The sequence below is a fragment of the Takifugu rubripes genome, chromosome 6 (assembly GCF_901000725.2).
Source record: "Takifugu rubripes chromosome 6, fTakRub1.2, whole genome shotgun sequence".
NCBI classification, from domain to species: Eukaryota; Metazoa; Chordata; class Actinopteri; order Tetraodontiformes; family Tetraodontidae; genus Takifugu; species Takifugu rubripes.
Genome location: NC_042290.1, coordinates 12180897 through 12196126, shown reverse-complemented (window position 1 = coordinate 12196126; position 15230 = coordinate 12180897). Strand labels below are relative to the sequence as shown.

The 15230-nt window shown below is 53.9% G+C and overlaps 2 protein-coding genes across 3 annotated transcripts; one reads left to right on the top strand and one right to left on the bottom strand.

The window, feature by feature from the left end:
* Nucleotides 1–963: 963 nt before the first annotated feature.
* Nucleotides 964–9477, bottom strand: LOC105419308 (dentin sialophosphoprotein-like). Its single transcript, XM_029838065.1, has 6 exons — nucleotides 9219–9477; nucleotides 8699–8812; nucleotides 8427–8536; nucleotides 7828–8100; nucleotides 5910–7749; nucleotides 964–2591 (listed from the first exon to the last, which is right to left on the bottom strand). Exons 1-6 carry the CDS (start codon nucleotides 9472–9474, stop codon nucleotides 964–966), a joined length of 4221 nt encoding a protein of 1406 aa, XP_029693925.1. The 5' UTR covers nucleotides 9475–9477.
* Nucleotides 9478–12518: 3041 nt separating this feature from the next.
* On the top strand, nucleotides 12519–15106 carry LOC105419671 (plancitoxin-1-like). 2 transcript variants are annotated; one of them, XM_029837732.1, is made up of 8 exons: nucleotides 12519–12603; nucleotides 12672–12744; nucleotides 13179–13277; nucleotides 13345–13525; nucleotides 13605–13683; nucleotides 13899–14063; nucleotides 14129–14314; nucleotides 14427–15106. In XM_029837732.1, exons 3-8 carry the CDS (start codon nucleotides 13186–13188, stop codon nucleotides 14816–14818), a joined length of 1095 nt encoding a protein of 364 aa, XP_029693592.1. In that variant the 5' UTR covers nucleotides 12519–12603; nucleotides 12672–12744; nucleotides 13179–13185; the 3' UTR covers nucleotides 14819–15106. The 2 variants fall into 2 exon arrangements, with proteins under 2 accessions (XP_029693592.1, XP_029693593.1); XM_029837733.1 differs by having other exon boundaries at nucleotides 12526–12603; nucleotides 13082–13277.
* The last annotated feature ends 124 nt before the right edge of the window (nucleotides 15107–15230 follow it).

The window sequence follows — 15230 nt, the reverse complement described above, 5'->3', positions numbered from 1 at the left end:
CCGTCCAGGAGGGACTGAAGTTTAACACCAAGATGGCTGCTGTCTGAGCTCATCGCCTTCCGAGCTCCAATGGGCCTCAGATGCATCTTGCTAAATTGTGATGTGTGACATGGAAGAGTAGGAGGGAACTGCCATTTTGTTATCTTTTCGCCAAGTCTTTCACTTGATTTTGATTCAGTAAAAAGATTGTTATTTTGGAGTCGAGTTCACACTGAAGAGATTGGTGCTGATGACCCATTTCAATTCCTTGGTTGTCAAAACAAACCTGATAATGTTGGCCATTTAGAACCTTGGGAAGCTGGGGCCTTCCATGTTGCACCCAGAGCTCCTAGACTGGGAATTTACAAAAGTGTATAAAATTACACTGAGGAACAACTTTTTTTTAAAGGGGGGGGGGGGGGGGGGGGGGGTCTGTCAATCAGTACTTTTTCTAGCAAGTCGAGTTTCTCCACAACTTCCCCTCCACATATGCCAAATTCCACCGATTACGACTGGACTCATCTCCAGCTACATGGCAGCTTGTCGTAGGTTGGTACCAGTTTCCAAGAGTTCAAAAACTTGACGCGAGAGAAACAGCTGTGGATTCCACACCGAGAGATTAGTCAGGCCCAACTCAAATTGGGTTCCCAGTGTTAAAAGTCTCAATATCAGCGTGTTAACACATTAGCCCATTGACAAATCCAGTCTAACACCTTTAAGAGTTTTGCCTTCTATAAAGTGCAAAGAACACTCACCAAAATGTTCTTTTCCTCCAGAGACTTTATTACAGTCATTTTACACATTGCTTACTTTACAAATATCAGTTCAGGGTGTGAAAAAAATCAAATCAAGCAACAGGCTGGGGTGAGGGTGTGGTGACAGAACGAGTGGGATTCTGTTTGATAGAGGCAGCAGTGGGCCACAACCAGCTGCTACTTTAAATAATCGCTTGTCAAACGTGTCCTCGTCTTTCATGTCACATTACTACTTGTTGCCCTTGTCTCTGCCGCCCTTGTCTCCGCCGCCCTTGTCGTCCTTGTCTCCGCCGCCCTTGTCGTCCTTGTCGCCCTTGTCTCCGCCGCCCTTGTTGTCCTTGTCGCCCTTGTCTCCGCCGCCCTTGCCGCCCTTGTCTCCGCCGCCCTTGTCGCCCTTGTCTCTGCCGCCCTTGTCGCCCTTGTCTCTGCCGCCCTTGTCGCCCTTGTCTCTGCCGCCCTTGTCGCCCTTGTCTCTGTCATCCTTGTCGCCCTTGTCTCTGCCGCCCTTGTCGTCCTTGTCGCCCTTGCCTCTGCCGTCCTTGTCGTCCTTGTCTCCGCCGCCCTTGCCGCCCTTGTCTCTGCCGCCCTTGTCGTCCTTGTCGCCCTTGTCTCTGCCGCCCTTGTCGCCCTTGTCTCTGCCGCCCTTGTCGCCCTTGTCTCTGCCGCCCTTGTCGCCCTTGTCTCTGCCGCCCTTGTCGCCCTTGTCTCTGCCGCCCTTGTCGCCCTTGTCTCTGTCATCCTTGTCGCCCTTGTCATCCTTGTCTCTGCCGCCCTTGTCGTCCTTGTCGCCCTTGCCGCCCTTGCCTCTGCCGTCCTTGTCGCCCTTGTCGTCCTTGTCTCCGCCGCCCTTGTCTCTGCCGCCCTTGTCGCCCTTGTCGCCCTTGTCTCTGCCGCCCTTGTCTCTGCCGCCCTTGTCGCCCTTGTCTCTGCCGCCCTTGTCGCCCTTGTCTCTGCCGCCCTTGTCTCTGCCGCCCTTGTCGCCCTTGTCGCCCTTGTCTCTGCCGCCCTTGTCTCTGCCGCCCTTGTCGCCCTTGTCTCTGCCGCCCTTGTCGCCCTTGTCGTCCTTGCCGCCCTTGTCGTCCTTGTCGCCCTTGCCGCCCTTGTCGTCCTTGTCGCCCTTGCCGCCCTTGTCTCCGCCGCCCTTGCCGCCCTTGTCTCTGCCGCCCTTGTCGTCCTTGTCGCCCTTGTCTCCGCCGCCCTTGTCGCCCTTGTCGTCCTTGTCGCCCTTGTCTCCGCCGCCCTTGCCGCCCTTGTCTCTGCCGCCCTTGTCGCCCTTGTCGCCCTTGTCGTCCTTGCCGCCCTTGTCTCTGCCGCCCTTGTCGTCCTTGTCGCCCTTGTCGTCCTTGTCGCCCTTGTCTCTGCCGCCCTTGTCGTCCTTGTCGCCCTTGTCTCCGCCGCCCTTGCCGCCTGCTTCGGCTTTGTATTTGTCGGCTTTTTCTTTGTATTTGTCGGCTTTTTCTTTGTATTTGTCGGCCTTGTATTCGTCGCCTTTGGCTTTGTATTCGTCAGCTTTGGCTTTGTATTTGTCAGCTTTGGCTTTGTATTTGTCAGCTTTGTATTCGTCGCCTTTGGCTTTGCATTTGTCGGCTTTGTATTTGTCGGCTTTGGCTTTGTATTTGTCGGCTTTGGCTTTGTATTTGTCGGCTTTGTATTCGTCGCCTTTGGCTTGGTATTCGTCGGCTTTGGCTTGGTATTCGTCGGCTTTGGCTTGGTATTTGTCGGCTTTGGATTTGTCGGCTTGGTATTTGTCGGCTTTGGCTTGGTATTTGTCGGCTTTGGCTTGGTATTTGTCGGCTTTGTATTTGTCGCCTTCGGCTTGGTATTTGTCGGCTTTGGCTTGGTATTTGTCGGCTTTGGCTTGGTATTTGTTGCATTTGTTATCGTCGTCGTCGTCATCATCATCGTCGTCATCGTCGTCATCATCGTCGTCGTCGTCGTCGTCGTCATCGTCGTCGTCGTCATCATCGTCGTCGTCGTCGTCATCATCGTCATCGTCATCATCGTCATCGTCATCATCGTCGTCATCGTCGTCGTCATCGTCATCGTCGTCGTCGTCGTCATCATCGTCATCGTCGTCATCATCGTCGTCATCATCTGTCGTCGTCGTGGGGCTCTCCGTCGACGTCGACCTGGGGCTCTCCGTCGCCGTGGTGGTGGGGCTCTCCGTCGTCGCCGTGGTGGTGGGGCTCTCCGTCGTCGCGGTGGTGGTGGGGCTCTCCGTCGTCGTCGTGGTGGTGGGGCTCTCCGTCGTCGTCGTGGTGGTGGGGCTCTCCGTCGTGGTGGTGGTGGTGGGGCTCTCCGTCGTCGTCGTGGTGGTGGGGCTCTCAGTCGTGGTGGTGGTGGTGGGGCTCTCGGTCGTCGTGGGGCTCTCCGTCGTCGTGGTGGTGGTGGTGGGGCTCTCGGTCGTCGTGGGGCTCTCCGTCGTCGTGGTGGTGGTGGGGCTCTCGGTCGTCGTGGTGGTGGTGGTGGGGCTCTCGGTGGTCGTGGGGCTCTCCGTCGTGGTGGTGGTGGTGGTGGTGGGGCTCTCGGTCGTCGTGGGGCTCTCCGTCGTCGTGGTGGTGGTGGTGGGGCTCTCGGTCGTCGTGGGGCTCTCCGTCGTGGTGGTGGTGGTGGTGGGGCTCTCCGTCGTCGTGGGGCTCTCCGTCGTCGTGGGGCTCTCCGTCGTCGTGGGGCTCTCCGTCGTCGTGGGGCTCTCCGTCGTCGTGGTGGTCGTGGGGCTCTCCGTCGTCGTGGTGGTCGTGGGGCTCTCCGTCGTCGTGGTGGTCGTGGGGCTCTCCGTCGTCGTGGTGGTCGTGGGGCTCTCCGTCGTCGTGGTGGTCGTGGGGCTCTCCGTCGTCGTGGTGGTCGTGGGGCTCTCCGTCGTCGTGGTGGTCGTGGGGCTCTCCGTCGTCGTGGGGCTCTCCGTCGTCGTGGTCGTCGTGGGGCTCTCCGTCGTCGTGGGGCTCTCCGTCGTCGTGGTGGTGGTGGGGCTCTCCGTCGTCGTGGGGCTCTCCGTCGTCGTGGGGCTCTCCGTCGTCGTGGTGGTGGCGGGGCTCTCCGTCGTCGTCGTGGTGGTGGCGGGGCTCTCCGTCGTCGTGGTCGTCGTGGGGCTCTCCGTCGTCGTGGGGCTCTCCGTCGTCGTGGTGGTGGTGGGGCTCTCCGTCGTCGTGGTGGTGGTGGGGCTCTCCGTCGTCGTGGTGGTGGTGGGGCTCTCCGTCGTCGTCGTGGTGGTGGTGGGGCTCTCCGTCGTCGTCGTGGTGGTGGTGGGGCTCCCCGTCGTCGTGGGGCTCCCCGTCGTCGTGGGGCTCTCCGTCGTCGTGGGGCTCTCCGTCGTCGTGGGGCTCTCCGTCGTCGTGGGGCTCTCCGTCGTCGTGGGGCTCTCCGTCGTCGTGGGGCTCTCCGTCGTCGTGGGGCTCTCCGTCGTCGTGGGGCTCTCCGTCGTCGTGGGGCTCTCCGTCGTCGTGGGGCTCTCCGTCGTCGTGGTGGTGGTGGGGCTCTCCGTCGTCGTGGTGGTGGTGGGGCTCTCCGTCGTCGTGGTGGTGGTGGGGCTCTCCGTCGTCGTGGTGGTCGTGGGGCTCTCCGTCGTCGTGGTGGTGGTGGTGGGGCTCTCCGTCGTCGTGGTGGTGGTGGTGGGGCTCTCCGTCGTCGTGGTGGTGGTGGTGGGGCTCTCCGTCGTCGTGGTGGTGGTGGTGGTGGGGCTCTCCGTCGTCGTGGTGGTGGTGGGGCTCTCCGTCGTGGTGGTGGTGGTGGTGGGGCTCTCCGTCGTGGTGGTGGTGGTGGTGGGGCTCTCCGTCGTGGTGGTGGTGGTGGTGGGGCTCTCCGTCGTCGTCGTCGTCGTGGGGCTCTCCGTCGTCGTGGTGGTGGTGGGGCTCTCAGTCGTCGTGGGGCTCTCCGTCGTCGTGGTGGTGGTGGTGGTGGGGCTCTCCGTCGTGGTGGTGGGGCTCTCCGTCGTCGTCGTGGGGCTCTCCGTCGTCGTCGTCGTCGTGGGGCTCTCCGTCGTCGTCGTCGTCGTGGGGCTCTCCGTCGTCGTGGTGGTGGTGGGGCTCTCAGTCGTCGTGGGGCTCTCCGTCGTCGTGGTGGTGGTGGTGGTGAGGCTCTCAGTCGTCGTGGGGCTCTCCGTCGTCGTGGGGCTCTCCGTCGTCGTCGTCGTGGGGCTCTCCGTCGTCGTCGTGGGGCCGCCTCCAGCTCCGCCGCCGCCTCCAGCGCCTCCAGCTCCGCCGCCGCCTCCGTCTCCTCCAGCGCCGCCGCCGCCAGCGCCGTCTCCTCCGTCGCCGCCAGCACCGCCGTCGCCGCCGTCTCCTCCGTCGCCGCCGTCTCCGCCTCCTCCGTCACCGCCAGCACCGCCGCCGCCGCCGTCTCCTCCGTCGCCGCCAGCACCTCCAGCGCCGCCACCTCCGCCAGCACCGCCGTCTCCGCCAGCACCGCCGTCTCCTCCGTCGCCGCCAGCACCTCCAGCTCCGCCGCCGCCTCCGCCTCCAGCACCGCCGTCGCCGCCAGCACCGCCGTCGCCGCCAGCACCGCCGCCGTCTCCGCCTCCTCCGTCGCCGCCAGCACCGTCTCCTCCAGTCGTCGTCGTGGGGCTCTCCGTCGTCGTCGTCATGGGGCCGCCTCCAGCTCCGCCGCCGCCTCCAGCTCCGCCGCCGCCTCCAGCTCCGCCAGCGCCGCCGCCGCCTCCAGCTCCGCCGCCGCCTCCAGCTCCGCCAGCGCCGCCGCCGCCGCCAGCGCCGTCTCCGCCTCCTCCGTCGCCGCCAGCACCGCCGCCGCCGCCGTCTCCGCCGTCTCCGCCTCCTCCGTCACCGCCAGCACCGCCGCCGCCTCCGTCGCCGCCAGCACCTCCAGCGCCGCCGCCTCCAGCACCGCCGTCTCCGCCAGCACCGCCGTCTCCGCCAGCACCGCCGCCGCCGCCGTCTCCTCCGTCGCCGCCAGCACCTCCAGCTCCACCGCCGCCTCCGCCTCCAGCGCCGCCGCCGCCAGCACCGCCGTCGCCGCCAGCACCGCCGTCGCCGCCAGCACCGCCGCCGCCGCCAGCACCGCCGCCGTCTCCTCCAGTCGTCGTCGTGGGGCTCTCCGTCGTCGTCGTCATGGGGCCGCCTCCAGCTCCGCCGCCGCCTCCAGCTCCGCCACCGCCTCCAGCTCCGCCACCGCCTCCAGCTCCGCCACCGCCTCCAGCTCCGCCACCGCCTCCAGCTCCGCCACCGCCTCCAGCTCCGCCAGCGCCGCCGTCTCCGCCAGCACCGCCGTCTCCGCCAGCACCGCCGTCTCCGCCAGCGCCGCCGTCGCCGCCAGCACCGTCTCCTCCAGTCGTCGTGGTGGGGCTCCCCGTCGTCGTCATGCCGCCGGCTCCTCCAGCGCCTCCGGCTCCTCCAGCGCCTCCGTCGCCGCCGGCGCCTCCAGGCGGCGCGGGGCTCGTCGTGCTCGCCGGGCTCGTCGTGCTCGCCGGCGGCGCGGGGCTCGTCGTGCTCGCGGGGCTCGTCGTGCTCGCCGGGCTCGTCGTGCTCGCCGGCGGCGCCGGGCTCGCCGTGCTCGCCGGCGGCGCGGGGCTCGTCGTGCTCGCCGGGCTCGTCGTGCTCGCCAGGCTCGTCGTGCTCGCCAGGCTCGTCGGGCTCGTCGTGCTCGCCGGCGGCGCGGGGCTCGTCGTGCTCTCGCAGCTCTCGCTGACATCGTCGTCTCCTTCTGGGTCATCGCCTTCCCAGTTGTCTCCGTCGTCTGGGTCGTCGCTGTCGCCATCGTCGTCTCCTTCTGGGTCGCCGTCGTCCGGGTCGTCGTCTCCTGGGTCGCCTCCTTCTGGGTCGCCTCCGTCGTCCAGGTCGTCGTCTTTGTCGCCCTCGTCTCCTTCTGGGTCGCCTCCTTCCCAGTTGTCTCCGTCTTTGTCTCCGTCGTCCAGGTCGTCGTCTTTGTCGCCCTCGTCTCCTTCTGGGTCGCCTCCTTCCCAGTTGTCTCCGTCGTCCGGGTCGCCGCCTTCCCAGTTGTCTCCGTCCCCGCCCTCGGGGTCATCTTTGCCGTCATCTCCCTTGCCGTCACCAACATCTCCTTGCCCGTCATCCTCTTCGTCATCCCCGTCCCCAATGTCTCCTTCTCCGTTGTTTCCCCCGACTTCCCAGTCTCCGTCATTGTCCCCTTCTCCGCAGTTATCAAAGGTGCCATCCTGGATGGTGCCGCCATGGTCGAAGCTCGTCGCTGCTAGCTTGGTGGATGAACTAGTGATGTGCCTTTTGTCATCAAAAGGCAATGCAAGCAAATCCCACCAGTCACCTTCGCTGCCGTCACCTTTGCCCTCGCCGCCCTCACCCTCATCCTCGTTGTGCCCGCAGTTGTCGAGGCCGCCATCCTGTGGATGGTTGTCACCAAGGATGGTGCTGCTGTGGTCCAAGCTTGTCGTGGCCAGCTTGGTGGATGGACTAGTGATGTGTGTTTTGCCATCAAAAGGCAACGTGTACCAATCCCACCAGTCCTTGCTGCCCCCTGCATCTTCGTCCTCAACGGGGATGCCATTGTCGAAGCTTGTTGGGGCTGGGCCCATGTCGCCATCATGGTCGAAGCTATTTGGACCCGTCATGTCGTCCTCGTCTAAGCCATTTGGGGCCTCGTTGTCCCTGCCTCCTTTGTCATCGCAGTTTTCCAGGGCGCTGTCCTGTGGTGTCAGCATGGTGGATGGACTAGTGACATATATCATTTCATCAAAAGGAATTGTAGCCGAATCCCACCAGTCCTCGCCACCTCCTACGTCAACCCCCTCACTGTTGCCCTCTCTAAGGTCTTTGTCCTCACAGTCATCACCCTGGTCTGGACGGGCCTCAGCAAGAGGCAGGTTGTCAAAATCCCACCAATCATAAGCTTTGGGACACTCTGTCACCTCTGGGGTCACTGTTCTGCAATTCTCTCCTTCACAATGAGGCTCAATTGTGACGGTTTGTCTTGGTTTCCGTGCATCTCTTGGTTGACGACTGCGCTTCTTTAGGTTTGCTCCACGAGAACAAGCTGCCAGTGTTGTGAATATTTTGTCACCAGAAATGAAAACCATTTCATAGATTGAATTCTAGTGGGGGAAGGGGGAAATCTCAATTAGCTCTCAATTTAGCTCTCAAATTACATAATCAGTTAAGATTTTCCATACCATCTCGCCATCTGTGGAGATCCTCACATACTCTGCTTCTGCAATTGTTGTGGTCAATTTGCCAACAATTTTTTCTCCCAGAGTTGTGAATCTCTTCAATTTGGTGCCAACAGGAAACTTAACAGTGACTTCTGTTTTATTACAAGCCATCAATGGAACTACGGGTTGTGATGTTGCCGGATTCTGGCAGATGGCAACAGCAGTCACATTTTCCTGCATTAGATGGTCAAAATAGCTCAATTGCAAGTGGCAAAACCACACTCCATTTGAAACCTGCAGAGACAAAAGTAACTCAATCATAAAGACTGCAGTAGACAGCATTATGGTTAAATCAAGGGGCAAGCCTAGTTACAGAAAAATTCAAGTTACTGCAGGTTTAGACAGAATTACCCAAAGTGTGTCCATTGCTGCCGATACTAACAAGTGCAGGTACCCGAACTGAACATTACACAAGTGTATACAGTAAAAAAAGTTATCCAATAGACATATTGCTTCCTTGCATGATGGATTATGGGTTTTGATCAGTGATGAGCAGCAGATAGGCATTACCCAAGTTGTCGCTACAAACATTTGATGAGCACTCATCGTGTAACTTTTACCCATGTTGCTACGTAGTCACTGGTGTACGGGATCTTCAGCAGCAGCCATGGTCCAAGTGCACGGACTGATAGGAGGGTGTGACCTTTGGGATAGCGCCACATCCTCCATTCTGTGGAGACAGAGGGGGAGGAAGGACCCAGAAGTGATTACGATGCTAAAATTTGTAGTTTCAGTAATAACAGACTTCAGAGCCTGGAAATGATTTTTAGTCCCGGTTTAATTAACACAGACAGGAGTTCCGAAGTTAAAGAAGAATGCCAAACAAACTTGCCTTCCAGTTTCAGGTTTGAGTATCGGACACGAGAAACGCGGATGGACAGAATGTTGTCGCTGCAGCGATATTGAGGTCGACCAAAATCTGAAGACTCTCCATGATCATGGAACTCTGAAACAAGACAACATGCTCAATTGTTTAACATTCCGAAATACCAACGCCAGTCACCAGTCCATGACAAGGTGGACAGCTGCAGTTTTCATATATTTAAATCCACAAGGAAATACTCCAAACTAAATTTAGTCCTGTGAATTTCCCCAGAACAGCCATATAACACAGCAAAGTCAAATTCTCACCTTCATAAATGAGACAACTCGCTTGATCGCGAAATGAAGCAGATCTTCATAAAGAACCAACTACTACTGTAGTGTACATATTAAAACACTAACCTCCAATAATGCAACCTAAACCCTTATCTCTAACAGGTTAAGATGGAAATGTATAGCAAGAACGCTCAACATCCTCCCAGACTTGAGCCACGGTTCGGTCCGGCCCGGCGGAGCCACTACTTTCTTACCTATCAGAAACTTCCAGACCTGCACCGGGAAATACGAGCTTCCCTCCGGTGACCCCCTGGGGATCTCCAAGTCTGAAAACAGCTGCTCGAAGTCATCCAGGCGAGCGCCGGGCTCCCGGCCCGGGATATCCGCTGCGCCGGGCCGAGCTAGAACCGCCAAAAAGACCCAAATCGCGGCTATCACGCCGTGTCTGGAAGTCGCCAACATGGTCCGGTCCCGTCCGGTCCGGTTCGGTCCTCTCCGCGTCTCCCGCATAGTCCGGTCTGAAAGCGGGGCAGGGCCGCCACCTCCCGTGTCAAATGCCCATCCCGAAGATGCTGATTGGTTAATTAGTCCCAGCTCTGCTCCTTGCACGCGCGAGGCCTGGCGCGTGACCTCCGGAACATCTCTTTGAGGGTTTGTTTTGTTGTTTTTAAAATAACCTTTGTAAGCAATACGTAATTTATTGATTATAATGAGTCTCATTCATATTTATACCAGGAAGTTACAACAATGTTGTGACTTTAATGCCATGTTTGTTTCTTACGCTTGTGTGAGTAGTAGTAATTTCCGAAATGAGAATAAGAAAATACCCTACACTCATTTAAATTCAGCTATTTGCCACTTATAAACTCTGGTGTAAACAATTTTTCACACAAATAGATTTGTGGTCAATGTACGTGTTCGGCATAAGAGGTTTATGCCTGGGCAGGCAAATTATTGTAGCCAAAGACCTCAGTGATGGTGACATCTGGTGGACAACTGTAGCCATAGCAACCTCCAAGGGAGCACGACTGAAGCACTGGCACTGTTTCAATCCCATGACACCAAGAAAAGCTCATCGTGTGCTCATCCAGGGGTTTTGTTCATTGATACCAAATAATGATTATATTGTCTTTACAATAAAATATGCAGATGCTCACCACCTTAATCTAAAACACATTCAAGATTAACCTAAAGAATAAATGCAAATTATATTAAGGGTTCAGTGTTGGTTAAGGGTTCATTGAACACTTTGAGATTTATTTAAAAACTGTACTAAAAGTCCCCAACAGGATTAGAGATCCTTCCTACTTTGCAAATGATCATGGTGTTTGAATTCAGAAACATTGTTTTAAAGGTGATGGTTTGTCATTTGGGGACTTGTATGATTGATTTGGAATGATTATTCACAGAAGCAGACTAGTTATTTCCTCTTCACACTTTTTTATTGAGAAATATAATTTTTTCTGCTGTTGCAGGCTTCGGTCTGCTCCTCTTCTGGCTGACCAGCTCCCCGGCTTTGGAAAATGTCCTTTCACAGGGAACAGACGATGCTGGGATGCACAGATACTTGCATGCAAGTTTCCACAGCGTAGGATATAAAGTCTTTCGTGCCACCCAGTACTTCAGGGGATCCTCAGCTCTTGTCAGAATTTGTTCTTTCAAATATCTATGACACAGACAGTAAGACAATGAATGACTGAGTAAAAAAAACTGATGTTTCAACACAACATCGACAATAAATAGACACACACATACATATATACAGCATATATATGTATATATTTAGCTTACGGTCAGGATTTCCAGTGTCGACAGGGTCATGATTGTCATCATGCCGAGTGTCTCAGCATAGATGATGTGTTGTTGCTGTACGACAACTCTTGTGTGCATCGCAAACACCGCGCCTACGAGCAATTGTAATTTTGAGACCCATTTAAAAATTAAAAATACAATTCAATTATGGAAACATAAAATGTATGCTATGTTCTGCATTATACCTTATTTGGTGCTATGAGATCAAAATGATCCCAAACTTTAGAACGTCACTTATTGGTGGTACTCGCCATGAAATGCGTTGAAACGCCATGAACCAGTGACACACACTGAAAGACTGAGTCAATGACAGGCTTCCAAACATTTTGAAGCAATGAAGCAGCGACGACGTTCGAAGCTTCAAACGTCATCGGTCACGTGACGCTGGTGTTTCGACACAAGCTCCGAAGCCTCGGTATCATTTGCCCATCACTAAGTGACCCTCTTTGTTCTGGAGTGGACAGTATGAACGGTTCGGTGATTAAGCCGACAGAACGTGGGCTGAGTGATTAACAGTCCCTCATCTTTGACTCAGTGATGTCCCTGGTGATCTTTATCGTTGTTGATTTGATGTTAAATGATGTTAAAAGCAATAAAATCCATCTACATGGAAACACATACTGTAGTTAGACACCTGACAAGGCACCAAACAACGCACACAACGAACTGCTGAAGGAGCCCAGAGCATCCAACGCCCACACAACACAATACAAGACACACATCCAAACACTCTTTATTAAGACATCACCACATATCGTTTAATCACGTCAGAACATTGCAACAGGCCTGTCTGTCCGAGTTGGCTCATAGGGGTGTTGATAAGCCACATTTTCATTTTTGGTGAAGACCTTGTATGTTGTGAACATTTAACCTCCTCGGGTACTGAGTTCCACTCACGAGTGCTTCTCACTGACCGGGCCAACTTACTGCACAGCAGAATGAAACCGTCACCTCTGACGGAGCCTCGAGTGGCACAATCAGAGCTGCTTCTTTGGCCGGTGAACTCTGCCAGAGGATCTGTTTGGGAAAGACATAAAGATCACTAATGTTCTTACGGGAGAGAGACAAAGGGACAGAGGAAAGGTCCAGAAGCTGAGCAAGATGATGACGAGAATGTGTGAACTCAGAAGAATCCTGGAGTCTGGGGTGTGGACTCCCAGTGGGACCAGTTCACAATGGCTTCTTTATCTGGTCAAATAGTAAAGTCCGGGTTTTATCTCTCCTGTCCTAATTTTCCTGGAGAAAAACAAAAATAAACCCCTCCTCTACCTGTGCTGGTGCCAATTCAGATAACAAGTGGAGGCTTTGGCTTGGACAGATCACGTTATTTGCTGTTTACACACTACACACAAGCTGAGATGACAAAGATGTCTCCTCCTTTAGTTTCTTAATCCAATAAACCAACAGTCTTAGGGAGAGACTTCAGGGAGTGGTGTGAATGACAGGAGTTTGGAATCATTAGGGCCATAATTCTGATGCAAATTTAGAGCTAATTTTCAGTTTTCTGCATATTTTTAACCAACCGTTCAAAAAGGACTTTTCTGGATTCTTTTATTCTTTTCATCATTATTCAAACAGTAAGTCTGACTGAGATCAGAAAACTGTTTCGAGGGTTCACAGGTCCAGATAAATATTGCTTTTGGCAGAGATGAGTCTGTGTTTAACATCATACACAGACTAGTTGGTTAATCCTGACTAGCAGAGAGTTGATTGGCCAGTTTGATGCACTGGAATGGGACACAGAGCTATAAAGCGGAGCTGTTGAAGAGGGAGGCGTGAAGCAGAGGCCAGCAGAAGATTTCGTGAGCGTTCGTTTCTTTCTCGGCAGTAAGTGGGCTCTCTTCATCTTGGTAAAACTTGACTCTCTCATGCTGAACTGATTCTTTTAAATACAGATTCAACAATCGTGACCCTGAGAAGGTTCCCAGCAGCTGTATCCATCTCCAGGCCTCCCTGGACACTTCAAAGGTCAATCTGGTGCATTTCTGCATGAAGTGTGAATGAAGTGAATCCTTCAGCATATGTTCAGTCAGGGGGGAGGAACATGTAGTTTAAGAGGATTGTTTTACTTCATGAAAGCAAAAGTAAGAACACTGAAAAGCTTTGTGTGTCTGTATGTGGGGTGAAACTGTCCAAACATGCTGCGTTTCAAAAAATGAACAAAAAGATAACGGAAGGTTATAGCCAAGGCAGGGTTGAAACAAAAAACCACCGACAAGTCCGGACTTTTTCCCTTTTTCGGAGTGGGGTGAAATGACCAAAGTGGGCACAAGTGATGGTTTGATTTACGATTTGTGGATCCCAGGGTGGGATTCAAGAAATTCCAACACATGTAGATTGGCACCCCCAGTCGTGCCGTTATCAGACTGAGGCCGTCTAACGTGCTGCTGTGGGCGTTGCAGTCCGGTCATGTGGGGGGTGGTGCTGACTCTCGGTCTGATCTTGGCTGGCTCCGACGCCACGGTGACCTGCAGGGACCACAACAATGGCATTGTGGACTGGTGAGAGCCCAAACTTCTGCTCTGTAAAGATTTCTATAAAACCTAACATTTCTCCACTTCTGGTCAGGTATATCTTGTATAAGGCACCTGTGATAGACACAAAACGAACCGGCGTGGAGTACATCTACATCAATTCAAATGGAGCGACCGCCATGAGTCCCCGGTTATCAAACTTTAAGGGCATCGACCATCCAGAAGGAGCCCTGGCGAACACCCTGAAGCCACTCTTCATGCCGATCAGGTCAATGGTAAGAGAATAATAAACGTTCTGTCCAGGTCTTTGTCGTGGGCCCACCAAATATCCCATTTCTGGATTTTTTTTTAAAGCCCGCAAACTTTGGTTTTATCAGCTACAACGATCATCCTCCAGGATGCAATGCGGAAACAACCTTTGGCCACAGCAAAGGTAAACTTTAGCTCATCTTTCAGTCATCATCAAAGGTCTGTGAAACGTAAATACTATACAGAGGTTTGGGGAAAAAATCAGAAAAAGATAAAAGCCTTCCTGTGCTGCTGTTTTTGCTTCCGATTTCTCCCCACAAAGTTATTGATTTGGCGCCTCTGATCTCTGATTAATGAATACGAGTTTCGGCTGATTTTGACCTTCATCTTGTTCCTCAGGGGTTCTGATGGTGGACAGAACTGACAGCGGAGTCTGGCTCTTGCACAGCACTCCACAATTCCCATACAGGAGGAATAAAAATACATTCTGGCCTAAGAGTGGGAAAAAAAACGGCCAAATATTCATCTGTGTCACATTTCCCTACGCTGAATTCAAAAAAATAGGTAACGTCAGACATTAAAAATTGACTGGGGCTGGTCTCAAACTGTTCCATGTCACCCTTTTTCAGGTAATCACCTGCGGTACATTAGAGCTTTCCCATTTGAACACGACATTCCGGAACAATTCCATGACGAACTGAAGAAGGCTGCCAACTGGGATTTTCTCCCTGTGAACACCGCTTTCCAAAAGCTCCAATCAAAAGCAAAGATGGACTTTGGCAGCATAGCCAAACAAATATCCGAGGAGGCAAAAGGTTCGATTTAGGCAACCCTTTGTTAAAGTGCAGTTTTCCCAGAACCTCTCGGTTGTAGAGGTAAAGTGTCTTGTTTAACATGAGGAGACAGCTGATCTGTTTTTGCTTGCAGATGGAGACCTTTACGTTACTATTGGACGCCAGATCGGGAGTGACGTGATGGCGCAGACCTGGCCCTGCCAGGATAAGGACGCCAGATCCTTCTGTATTGAAAACCTCCCTCAAGTGCTCAACGTTGAAACCATAAGAACTGATTTGGGTCAGTGGCTTCGTACAAAAGACCATTCCAAGTGGTGTATGGGTACAAACCTCAACAGTCATGTGGTGTGTATTGCTGACATGAACAGATCACTATCACAGTACAAAAGATACGGTGGCGCTTTGTGCTTAGACAACCAGGGAGTAAAAAATATATTTAAAGGTTTTGTGACAGATCAAGAGAGCTGCAACACGCAAAACATCATGAACATCCAAAACACAGACTGTGACACTCTTGATGATTGAGAAGTCTCAGTTTCCAGAGGGAAAGAGGGAAAACTGGGTTTTAGCATGGTGTCAGGAGGCATTCAGACCTTCACGGTGTTTTCAGTCCTCAAGGCAACTGTAAATCTTGCATCTTCTTCAGATGATGGGAGGCACAATGTCTTCCAGTGGCTTTATCTTTGTGGATTAATATAAACTGGATGAATGAAAAGGGGGTCCACACCAAAAGAATCTAAATGTTGCAATTATTTTCCTTCAATGCAAACCTTGTTTTCTACCACTTTAATAAAGTTCCTTTCCATCATATTACACGTATGTCCTTCCAACATCACTTTAGAAACACGTGAGGGCCAGAAAAGGCTTTTCTGATCATTTTCCTTCTAAAGACTACCACAAAATCTGACAGCTGACCACACGCTGACCACCACTACCC